A 12514-nucleotide genomic window follows, 5' to 3' on the forward strand; every position below is an offset into this window, starting at 1 on the left:
AGCTAAAAAGGACATCCCAGCAGTTTCGGGCAGTGCCCCTGGGCCTCAAATGTCAGGTGCTCCGGCCAGGGTAGGTGAACAGGACCTTGACCGCCCAGAAGCCAGCAGAGAGAAGGCAGTCAGCCTTCAGGAGAGGGAGACCCATTCAAGTCCCGGTCCTGCTACTGACTAGCTGGATGGCCGTAGTGCGCCTTACCCTGGTCATCTGGTAAAAAGGGACAGAACTGCCCTGCAGACCTCCTGGGTTATTTTAAGGCCCAAAGACATGGAATATATGCAAGCAAACTATCTCCGAGCTGTAAAGCATCGCAAGATAGAATTTGCTGAAGGTGGCCACCTAATCTAAGCACGAGAACAACCATTTTCCAAGAACAAGCCATTTTCGCTTACAGGCTAGATTCCTCGGCCACTTCCATTCCTGCATCCATTATGTCAAGGTCACCCAATCAGCAAAGGGAGGATGGGCAGGTAATGACCTGAAGGGCTGGGGAGGGGCTATATCCTGGCACCATTAATGGAACTCCAAGAGGAAAGGCCTTGGCTCCTCCTGGTGGGGACACGGGAGCCGTGGAGACACTGAATGATCTAACAGCTGCTCTGTTCCAGCTGACACGTGGCCAGGAAACTTCCTGCAGACCTCTGGCTGCAGGGGGGAACCAGGGGCTGACTCGAGCGCTGCACCCAATTCTGATCGTGACTGTTAAGGTCTAAGCAGGTGCTGGTTCAGGACAACCAGCTCCACAGTCTGTTCCCAAACAGACCTCCCCGAGTGCCAGGGCCCGAGAGCCCCCAGGGCAGCGGGTCTGTGCTGGGACAGAAGGGGAGAGTTCAGTGCCATGTCCCACCGCACTCTTCCCTAGAGTCTGTCCTCCTCGTTTGCAGACTAGGTTCTGGGTTACTTTTCTCAACATGAAAGGCCTGTCCTAGGGGAGGCACAAAACTCAAGACACGCATCGGGCATAAGACCTAGCCTGGCACCAAATTCTGACTCTGAGGGAAAAGTCAATTCATGTCAAGCTGTGGGGACCGCTGCAAGTACTAACGGTAATTAGGACCCCGGGACGTGCAAGAAGCCGGTTGTGGCAAGTGGCGAGCAGGGCTCGCTGCGAGACAGTTGGGCCACATTGTTTCTTGCATCTTTTTCTAGAAATTCATGAATCCCTTTCCCTTGCCCCCAACGTTATCCTTCTCTGTCAGATAGGACATGAACTGTCATCATCCTCAACATTTTATCAGGCAGGAGGAAAAACTGGCAAGCAAGGAGAAAGAGGAGCGAGTAGCAAAATTATTCAGAGACAAATACTTACAAACAGGCTTTCCCTAGCAAAGGCGTGCAGAGAGAAAAAGTGGAGAGAGAGAAGTCAGTAGAGAGACAGGGAGGGTGCAGGCCCCAAGTCATTTGAAACCAGAACATCCTCTCTGGGATGAAGCCCGCGGACCCTCCCAGCCTGGCTCCCACCCCGTGGCTTCCACTTCGAGGATTCGCCTGGCAACCTCGAAGGACTGTCTTGTCAAAGTCAGGAGCCCCAGCCACGAGTCTCTCCATGAGCCTGCAGCGCAGCCCCACATGCCACCCAACCCCGCCCAGGCAAGGCCCCCAGGTATTCGTGGCAGCGGCTCTCAACTTCCCACGGTGACCCACGATTTACGCCAACACTGAATGTCACCTACAAACCACTTCAGTTCTCGGTTTTCACAAAAAGACACATAGCATCTTACAGCTAATGCCAGCAAGTAAGCACAACGTGTGAGATGCTTGGCACTAAAGGCCCTCGCTTGACTCCCCTTGCAGTAGGTGCTATTTCCCATTCCACAGACGGTAAACTGAGGCCTGAAGGGTTCAGTGGCCTGCCTGAGGCTGTGTGGCACTCTCCCCACAACACCAAGTCCAGACACCACGAGATTAAGTGAGCCGCCAGGGGAAACACAGCAGAATGTGCAGGCTCCTGCACTGAGTTCATAAACCCAATTTGAGATGCGGCTTAGGACTTGTTTGTGAAGAGCCCAGATGTGGTGGGTGGAGGTGCGGGAGATCTCGAGGTGGACCCAACCCCGTGCCTGGGAATTTCTAGGTCTCAATGACGGGCAAAGAGCTACGTATTGGCTGCCACTAAGGAAAGACTACTCTTCTGAAAATAAATCTTAATGCCCAAGAGCCGACATCCGTCAGGTTTTCACCTTCATAGCGAACGAAACAAGTGAAATCTAGCTGGGTTTCTACATTTTGGACGCTCTGTACTACCGATGTGATGTGACATCTGTGTTGTGTGAGGAAGGGGCTCTTCCCAGGCCGCCCTGCAAGCCTGGCTGCCCAGGCTCTACCCTGGCTCTGAGGAGAACGTGCTTTTCTATACCAGGGACCATGCAAGGGAGCACATGAGGAAGATCCTGGCCAGTGGGCCTGGGACAGAAAGATGTCCTTGGGCCATGTGTGGCCGATGACCCAGAGTCAAAGGGAGATTTCTGAACTAGGCCTTTGTTTTCAATTTTGTTTGAGAAGAAATTATTCAGGAATGTGATGGGACACAGACATTGGCCATTTTTTCTGCTCTGCCCAGTTCTTGCCCCTGGGAAGAACAGCTCCTCAGAAAGGAGGCGGTGTGTGTAGCCATGGTCAGCGAGGAAGGACCCCAGGGTGCCACGAACCTCAGGGGGATGGGGGCGACTCCATGTTCTCTCCTCCCCCACCCGCGCATGCAGGCCTGGGCCTGAGGCCACCGCTGGCCACGGGGGCTCTCCTCCCGCCCACACTGACTGGAGAAAGGAAGGGGTCAACGCACTTGTCCGGCAGCTGCGGCACTCCGGGGCAGGCAGTCTGGGCAGGGCAGCGGAGGTAGAGCCACATGCTCCTCAAAGCTGTTGATGCGAGGCTTTTGGTGGGCTCGGGCTGGCTAGTGGGGTGACACTATTGCGCTCTCATGAGCGGGTTAGGTCCCTCTTTGCATCCTAAGCGAGACAAAGACAAAAGAGAGAAGGCGACAGTTACAAAGAGTGGGGAGGTGAATTAGCCAAAAAAAAAAAAAAAAAAAAAAAAAAACCAAAAAAGGAAAAAACTAACCAAACAAAAAATAAAAACCAAAACCAAACAAAACATGCTTTCTCTGCTTCTGGATTTTACAGATTCAAGACTGACCACGGTGACTGGCCCTGGGACCACGGGGTTGCGATTTTGTCCTGTGACTCCCAGTTGGTAAGAACGAGGGATGGTGTGCTGAGCCCCTTTCCCAAAACATTCCAAGACGCCACTCGACAAACGCAACGCTCACAAAGCAAGTGAGGGACGGACAGCAAGACCGGCTCTGCAGACAGTCATCCAGGCAAGGCAAATAATGAGATCGAGGAAAGAACCTTGCTGCCAGCCTCCAAGAGAGCTGGAGAAAGGGGACCGGAGGCTCATGCAGAGGCTTGGGTCACACACTGGGGAGAGCAGGAAGGGGAGCGGGGGAGGGGCCGGTGCTGGTCTCCCACTGACCACAAGCCAGGATGCACACAGCAGACACCCCAGCTTAAGACAAGAAATGCAAGCTTCAACCCCCGCCAGGAGACCAAAGAGGCAGAAAATCGAAGTGGGCAGAAACTGCAAGCCTAGGGCCAAACACTAGCCTTCGTATCAAGTGACAACGCAACGGCAGTGAGCACTTCTGTCCCAGGGGCCTGAGCAGAGGTCTGTCTCCCTCAAGACTGCTGCCTCAGTTCCCGCACAGGGAAGTGTTCAGGGACCATCAGAGCCCAGTGAGGCCCAGCCCTACTGGCATCGCCAGGGCAGGCTGCCCGCACCCCACCACCCACGCTCAGAAGCCGGGGCCGCTCACAGGACCAAGGCTGGCCGTCCACCCTCCCTTCCCTTCGGTCAACCAGCCAGGCAACAGCGGAAGCTGGGGTTTCCATGTCAAAACCTTCTGGCCAAGCTCCTTGGGAATAGGGAGGAGGTATCCCGCATAGATGGGAACATCGCACTCGTAAGAGAAAGGGTCAGCGGGCGAGCGTCAGGTTTCCCAGTCGGTGAAAAGTAAATGCAACGGTTCCTTCCCAACCACGCCGCGCAGTGGTCTGCTCTGCCTGTGGGGGCTCTGACTGCCTGCCTGCCCAAGGGTGAGGCCTCCCCAGGGGAAATCAGATGCGCCAGGCCTGGGGTCTCCTGAAGAAACCCTTCCACCCACTGTCCCTAGTCCCTACTTTCCAAACCACACTGCCCTCCAGTCCTACTCCTCCTTGCCACGACGTCGCCTTCTTGCTAATTCCCCACCTAAGCACAGGCGGATAACTGAGCGCATTTGCCCGCTTGCACCAGTCACTCTAGAACGTGAGAGGAGTCTCAGCTGCCCCAAAGGAAAAGACACTGGCTGTGCTACGGTTATGTTTGCAAGAGCGGAATGTGTCTTCTGCTTTAATGCCCACTTCCTGGGTTACGCGAAATGGGGGCAGGGGAGTACAGAAAGGAAGAAAAAGAAGATGCCAAGAAGCCACATACAAGACAGGGCAGGACACACGGATGAAAAGGAAAAGCAGGGCAGAAAGTCACAAAGACCGGCCGACAAACTACTCCAGCAAGAACCCAGGGCTAAAGGACCCAGGTTCGTGGTTACAGGCAACGCAACGTGGGCCTCCCCGGAGCTCCGCACCCACCGGCCCCTGTCACTGCGCAGGGTGTCTCCAGGGATGGAGGCCGGGATGGGGATGCGGGCACACTTACCTCTGACCTCCTCCCGGTGCTGCTCACGGACTCCAGCTCAGGTAGATGGATTCTACACGGCAGCCTGCGTGAGGGCGGGCCAGAGGTTGGCTTCCGGTTCAAGCGGACAGGCCGCTTCCAGCCCTGGAGCCACCAGCAGCCACCATCCCCAGGGAGCAGGGGGTGGCAGGGGCTGTGTCACCACACTCACCATAAGCGACGGGTGTCAGTTTGAGGACGGTGTGAAGGGGACATTTCAGGTAAGGCATCTCCTCTGAAAAGAAGGGAAAGGGCCTCACGGTGAGATAGCAGCCTCGGTGACAGACACTCACAGGTCCCCCGGGAGAGCTTCTGCCACAGAGTCGGTCCCGGGTCCCCACCTGAGTGCCAGTGTCTCTGTCTCCCGACACCCACACCCGGCCCCCTCCTGCTCAAGGCAGGCACCCTGCAGAAACACTCAGCCAAAGAACATGACCAAACCAACCCTAACCCCACCCTCACACCACGTGTTAGATGTTAAAAAAAGTCATTCCCAGTTTAGGTGCATGGGGATTCGGGTGAAGCTTGGGTAGACGGAAGCTTAAATTTTAAGTCTCATTGAGTTTTCTGGGCACTTTGTTCTTTAGAGGTGGACCGAAGAGCTGCCCCCAACCCCGGCCCAAAGCCCCTGAGATGTGAGTAGCTGAGAGCTTTCAGGAGGCTATCTCACAAAGCCCTGAAGCCCACCGTGCATCAAACTGTATCAAAGAGCGCTGAGGGCTGGCCAGGAAGCGCTGGGCCGGGAGGCCTGCCCTAACACTTCGCAGAAACAGACCCACCCGTGGTCTGGGTGGGAAGGCCTTGGTCTGCAGCACCCCACACTCCAAGGCCAGTTTCTCCTCCCTTTGGGGGACGGGCTCCTAATCCCCCACAACCCAGAGGAAGCTTGGAAGGACGGAGCACCTGCACTCTTATCCAGGAAGTAGGCCAAGAGGCAACGCAGGACGGCCTGATGGCAGATGACCAGCACGCTCTCCTGGCGCTCCAGTTCCATGATCACTGGCTCCAGGCGCTGGACCAGGTCCTGGTAGGACTGCAAGACAGAGGGACACAGAGCTGGGCGCTGGAGCAGAGCTCCATGTGGAAGGGTGGGAGCTCTCACCTCAGCCACACTTCTCCTGTGGTTAGAAACCAGAGGACGCGGAATCAACTGAGAATCGATCAACAGCCCGTGGTGTTCTGTGGTGCATACCCTTTGGGCACCGGGAACCCGCTGCCACTGGCTTCTAGAAAAGGGAGATCGCCGCCCTGTTGGCAGGGATGTGGAGAAGCAGTCCTCTGAGAGGAACATAAACCACCCTCTGTCACGGTCTGCTCCCCGACCCTCCACGCTGGGGAGGGAGGGATGATGTCCTGATACATGTTTACAACATGGAGAACCCTCGAATATATTACACTAAGTGAAAGCCAGACACAAAAGACCATGTGTTGTACGACCCCATTTCTATGAACTGTCCAGAACAGACAACTCCACAGAGACACAGAGTAGGTCCATGTTGCTAGGACCTGGGGGTAGGGAGTCACAGGCTGGGAGGCTCTTTTGGAGTGATAGAATGTTCTAGAATTCCGTGGTAATGATTCCACAGGATTGTGAGTATACTAAACACCACTGAATCATCTACATTAAATGGCAAAGTTCATATGTGAATTTCCTCTCTCAATACAAAGAAGGGGCTGGACTGTGGCTTTTAAGACCACCAAGGCTCCCATTTGTGCCACTCCTCCGTGGTCCCCCCTCTTTCTCTTACTAATCAGGTTCCAGGAACAGGGCCAGGGCCACAGAGGAAGTCAGTGCCTGAGCACGAGGAAAGGGAGACATGACAAAGACGGAGACAGCTGCAGACAGCAAGGACCCACTAGGTGTCACCCCACAGCCTGTAGCAGACCCCCAGAGTTACCCACATGCCAGAGGCTCCATCCGGGGCTCACTTGGCCAGACAGGAACACACATGGCATCAATCAATGACAACACACAACCAGAGTAACACGTCCGCCATCTCGTCTGTAGCCAAGGGGGATCCTTGCGCCGAGTGAGCGATCGCCCTGACTGGTGTCGTCTCCCGCTTCATTAGAGAGAAACACGTCTCTCGGCTATTGCTCACAGGAAAATACATAACTGTGCTGCTCCTGGAGCCGTCTCCAAGGTTCCATTTAGGAAAACCTCGATGGAGGTGAGAGTGCCAGGAGCACACGTCAGAAGGGGTCCGGGAGGTGGGCAGGAGCCCCTGTGCTCCTGCCGCCGAGCCCGCGCCCGCGCGCCCGGCCACCAGGAAGGGGCCGCTGGGCCCAGCAGCCTCTGCCCCGGCCGCCGGCTGTCCCACGCCGGCACACGCACTCCCCCGGGTAGCTGAGTAGTACTTGTCCAGCCTGCCCCGCAGAGCGCACTCCCGTAGGTGTCCTTGATCTCCTCGTACGTCATCTCTCGCAGACGCCCTGGCGGGAACACCAGAGGTCACGCGAAGTCGCTCAACGCAGCGCGGGCACGTGCGCCAGGGCCCCCACGCCGGGCAGATCCGGCGCGAGGAGACCTGGTGTGCCTCGGCACCCGCGCCCGCCCCCACGGCGCGCCAGGCGCCGGCACTCACGGCATCAATCTCGCTGAGCGCCTTCCACTGTTCGTAGGGAAGACGAAGGGCTTCTGCCGTCTGGATGGTACTTTTCAGCTGGCTGGTCCACACCTTGAGGTCCTTCAGGTTCTGCTCCTCCACGAACTTGCCCAGGGCGTCGCGAACTGAGAGGGCGCGGGACAAGAGGGACGCGCTGACTCGGGCTCCTGCCCTCCCCCAGGAGCGGGCGCGGGACTCGTCCCGCTCCATTTTAGGGGCACTACTTTGCTGTCATCGAACAGTGCGGAGGAGCCCGAGCCACGAAGGAGCAGCCCCCCACAGGCACCCTCCCCAAAGACCCGGGACACACCCCCCCGGCCCCGACGCACAGGTGCGCATGCGCACGCTACACACACAGGGACGCACGCCATCCGTCTGCAGCCCGCCCCGCCCCCGCTCCCCGCCTACCTTCCTGCCCCTGCTGGACAGACCCGAGTCCCCTCCGATCTTGCCCTGGAGGTTGTGCTCGCTCTCGCCGTGCCGACACAGGTAGATGGTGCGGGGCTGCACGTGGATGTTCATCAGGTAGTACACGATGCGGCTCTGAATGTGGTCCTGAACTCTGTTCACCAAGAACCGCCGGCCCACGTCGATCACCTTGATCAGGGACAGGTCCCTGCGCAGGAAGGCAAGCAGCTGATCCCAAGGCCCCGGATGGCACAGCCCAGGCCAGCCAGCGCGGGGGTGCACCCTGGAGCCCCAGGCCCGTCGCAGAGGCTCAGCCCCAACGGAACCACGACGTCTGGCTGTGAGCTCTGTGAGGGCGCAGACGGGGTCTGTTGTCTCAGAGGCAGAGAACAAGTGTGCAGGGTGTGGTCGAGGGGCCGCTGCCTCCCAGAAGAGGGGGACAGCAAAGCAAGAGGACAGAAGAGAAAGGACACAGCAAAGGGACAGGAGCAAGACGGGGCTCGACATGCACCTTCCACACCCTGACACAGTGAGCACCTGAAACATTGATACCGAAAATGCAATCAAGGTTTTGTTATTTTTTAAAATACTTTATTTATTTATTTGAGAGAGAGAGGGAATGAGCAGGGGGGAGGGGCAGAAGGAGAGGGAGAAGCAGCCTGCCCCCGGAGCAGGGAGTCCCACGCAGGACTGGAACCCAGGACCCCGGGATCATGACCTGAGCCGAAGGCAGACGCTTCACTGACTGTGCCACCCAGACGCCCAAGGATTTTTTTAAAAGATGTTTTAAAAGAGAGCTGATGAAAGTGTCCCGGAGCAAGTGCTTTGTGGGGACAGCAAGAAAACACTAAAGTAGGGGACTCAGAAAGGTCACCTCTTAGGAATTACCTGTCACATTTGTCAGGGTCGAGGGGCTGATAGCTGGCTTCGTAGCAACTGATTCTCTTCATGAAGTCGTCCATAGCTTCTGCCGAGTTGCAATCTTTGTAATCCGGGCTGGAGATTTTAACTTCCTGCAACACCACAAAGAGGCAGCTGATGAATCACGCTGTGAAGGCTTTCTGCTTAGACGAAGCAGGATTTGGGGCTTGGAAACAGGGAAAGTACAGAGCAGCCCAGAATAATGATGATCCTACCCGGCATTTAAGAGGAAAAAAAGAAATAGACCAAGGGTTGAGTCAGAGCCCAATGATTACACTGGGAAAGCCCCCATGGGAGACAGAGGATCGCTGCCCAAAGGGACAGAGACAGGAAACCCACAAGGATTCTAATGAACACATCTGAATGGGCCACGATTCGGGATCGACCCAGTAGCCAGGTCACCACCAGACCGCCAACCCTCAATTCGAGTTCTGGATAAGCATCTGCGACGTTCCCTACGCCGAGAGTAGGCTGCCGGTTAGCAAAGGCACACTCTGGAGACGCTAGCGATGCCCTCCCCTAAGCGCCAGGCATGACGCTTCCTGCCACCACCCATATGGAGCAGCACATGCTTCTCCACCTGGACCACACACCCTGTCCTTTCGAAGCTTTGCTCTCATCAGAAAGAGACGAAGCAGAAACGACCCTTGGACCCACCATCTCCTCTAAGAGATAGCTCTGGGAAATGGGGCAGAGTTGAGGGAAACTCAGAATTTGTTAATGCATGTGTCCTCTTTCTCTATGACAACTAGCACTGGAGAGAGGCCGACACTTCAAAAACCCGAGTTCAGTGGGGAGTTAGTGCTTCACGGTGCGCCGAGTCTCAGTCTGGGAAGATGAAAATGTTCTGCCTATCGGGGGGCAGGCGGGGTGACCGCTGCAACGGAGATGTGAGCGTGCTGAATGCCACGGGCTGGAACACTTACACGGGTCAGACGGCAAATCTGGTCTTATGTATATTTTACCACAATGCAAAACGATCTAAGTTCCCAAATCCCTTTCTCCTAGCACGGCCGCCGCAAAGAGCACAGTGGGAAGGGCTAAGCTGCAAAGCTGCTCCCAGGCTTAAGCAGAGCCACGGATTTCTGAAATGGGGCAAACGACCAGATGTGTTAACAGAGCACGAGATAAGTGGTGAGCTCCCAGCCGAGCGCGTGGGGACAGCTCGCTGTGGAAATTTAATTGTGCACCTGCACCGTGCCTCGCTACCACATGGGACTAGTGGAACCAAACCGAGGAAACCCAGCAAAACCCTTTGTTCAGATTACAGCAACTTCTGTTCTGTGTCCCTGTACTTTGAGCCTCTTCCTTTGGACGCGCTGAAACTAATCCAGACTGATTTTCCACAATTTGAATAGCTCTTCCTAAAATATGAACTCATTTCTTAGAAACGCTTGTAAATATTCCCACTGCCTTGGAGAACAGTTCCAAAACCAGAAGCCAATGAATCTTCAGCAACCCTCTAAAAACGCACGCTTGTGTACAGCAAACCAGAGCGTTCCCTGTACAAGCATCAGACCTGCTTTTCATTGGAGACACATCTTATTCTCACATATTTATGCTGGAGAGAAAATGATCTACTTGAGAAGGGGATCTGTGGTAAAGTCTTCATGGTAACTGTTTTCATTTATGATATATTGCTCTCCAGTGGTAAAATTTAATTAATCAAATTAAGCTGCCAATTACCCTCAACTGATCTGGGCAAACCTCCCCCTTGGCACTGGGAGAGGAGAAGGGAATGTTGCAGATGCAAAAGCGGAAGATTGTTTTATTACCTCCCTTCTTCCCACACTTGGGGGTTCTGCCCCTTTTTTTCCTTTTTTAAATTTTTTATTATGTTATGTTGGTCACCATATGGTACATCCTTAGTTTTTGGTGTAGTGTTCCATGATTCATTGTTTGCGTATAACACCCAGTGCTCCATGCAATACGTGCCCTCCTTATACCCGGCGATGGGGTTCTGCCTTTTAAGCTAGCTGCGTCCTATAGAGTTTTATCGATACATGATCATTCTTACTAACCAAGGACCTTAACAGCTAAAGAGTCCCGCCCGCTGCCTCCTTTCCCATCTGGAGGGGTGAGCTGCCCTTTGTCCCAAGCAGCCCTGTCCCCACCCAACTGCCAAGCTACTGCCACTCACAGAAACTATTCCCAGTCCCCCGGCTTTATCTGTTATGTCCCGCAAAGACTGCTTTCTGCTAACTGTCTGCAAGGACCCCAGATAAAGCCAGTCCAGGTCACAGAACATGCTTCTAAATTAAATACCACTCTGCACCTCCCGCCTCCCTGGATCCCACCTCTCAGACAAAATCAACAAGCTGGCATAGCCAGCTCACTCTCAGCGTCTAGTTACTGCTCTGGGCCTGACCTGGTTCCCCACTTTTCTCTCACTGCCACCCTAGAGTGGGGTCCTGTGTGGTCTTACCATGATGTTGGAGGCTACAACCATAGGGTCATCACACACAGACTCGATGAAAAACACCTGGAAGAAAGTAAAGCAAAATGTTAGGAAACAACAAATGTGATTAACACAAAGGGCTGACTTTGGTGTCACTGTGATGTCATCACCACATTCGAGGAGGACTGACCTCATTTATAAATACCCAAACACATAAAACGAACCACTTGCTCCATCCCGAGTCCTTCACCCTCCCCACTTTCTAGTCACGGTAACCCCTCAGAGCACCCACCAGTAAGGCCCAATCTGTAGGCAACAAAACAAGGGCAGCAGCAGGGAAAGTACCAGGCATGGGGCAGAGGAGCCCCAGACATGGGAATCAGCCTGTCCCTGAGGTGCTTGTTGTCCCTGCTCCCGCACGCTCCAGAGCATGCAAAGAAGTCTGGCTCACCTTGAAATCATTCTCTTTGGCAAAATGAAGGATCATGTGTCTCCTCTCTCTGGTAGTATTGGTGGCATCGAAAACCTGATAGGGAGAAAGAGGGCAGTGAAGAAAGCCCAAGTGTGAGATGAACAGTATTTACCAAACCACAAGTAGGTCAGGCCTGTCACCTCTAGGTGTAAGCCAAAAATGTGGTTCCAGGAGAGACCGCACCCTGCCCCCGGCGGTCCCACTACCTCCAGCAGTCAGGGACAGATGGGAGGGAGGGAAGGGTACTTAGAGCAAACGAATAATGCAATGCACAGGGGAGGGCGCACAAGGAAGCGACCCCGGCTACCCCGGCAGGAGCCACCCCAGGCCCAGCCTGCCTTGGAGGGTGGGGTCCTCACAGAGGAGGGGTGAGCAGAGCACACCAACCAGCCGTGCCCGGAGTCCACTCCCGGTTAACCACCTTCCTGGGTCCCTGTGCTACTCTAGCCACCTGCTTCCCCGAACTCTCAGGCCAGGGGCACCCGTCCCTATTGGAGGTGTCCCTGCAATGGCTCTCGGCACTGCTCTGGCCTGTCTACATCTTCCTCTCTCCAGGGCACCATCCTGCTATGGTGCTGGACACAAGGGCTGGTAATTCCGCAGACTTACTGCAATTTGGCCCCCTTCCTTCATCAGGTAACTTTTGACGTCTCTCAAGGCGGCTAGAGCGCACTGCCTGCAACACACAGGAACGAGAACGCATGCCTCAGACCAGCCCACGCCACGCGGGGAGCCCGAGCAACCCTCCTCCTCCTAACGAACAGAGTGACCGGCAGTGCTACCGCTAAACTGCTGGCCTGGCCAGAGCCGCCGGGCCCAGCCCCCACAGCCCTGGAGGCCGGAGCGAGCCTCGCACAGGTGGCTACGGTCCCCCTCAAGAGATGGGGCTTCCGGCCGGCTGCAACCTGAAATCTCATGGGGTGCTTTTACAGAACTGACGTCCAGGGCTGCCCACAGATTCTCAGGGCACCGTCTAGGGTAGGGCTGGCGCCAGGATC

General features: G+C 55.4%; 1 protein-coding gene across 7 annotated transcripts in view; it reads right to left on the reverse strand.

The window, feature by feature from the left end:
- The window catches only part of PFKFB3 (6-phosphofructo-2-kinase/fructose-2,6-biphosphatase 3), a 219832-nt gene that overhangs the window by 149731 nt on the left and 57587 nt on the right, over positions 1-12514 (reverse strand). For 6 of the 7 annotated variants that reach the window (XM_040645449.1, XM_040645450.1, XM_040645448.1 and 3 more), the window contains exons 4-8: positions 12126-12192; positions 11496-11570; positions 11072-11128; positions 8614-8738; positions 7726-7933 (exon numbers count right to left, since the gene is read on the reverse strand). In XM_040645449.1, the coding sequence (XP_040501383.1) occupies positions 7726-7933; positions 8614-8738; positions 11072-11128; positions 11496-11570; positions 12126-12192 (532 nt within the window). The remainder of the gene's footprint in view (positions 1-7725; positions 7934-8613; positions 8739-11071; positions 11129-11495; positions 11571-12125; positions 12193-12514) is intronic. The other variant, XM_040645454.1, reaches the window with a different exon arrangement.

Source organism: Ursus maritimus, unplaced genomic scaffold (assembly GCF_017311325.1).
Source record: "Ursus maritimus isolate PB19 unplaced genomic scaffold, ASM1731132v1 scaffold_31, whole genome shotgun sequence".
Taxonomy (NCBI): domain Eukaryota; kingdom Metazoa; phylum Chordata; class Mammalia; order Carnivora; family Ursidae; genus Ursus; species Ursus maritimus.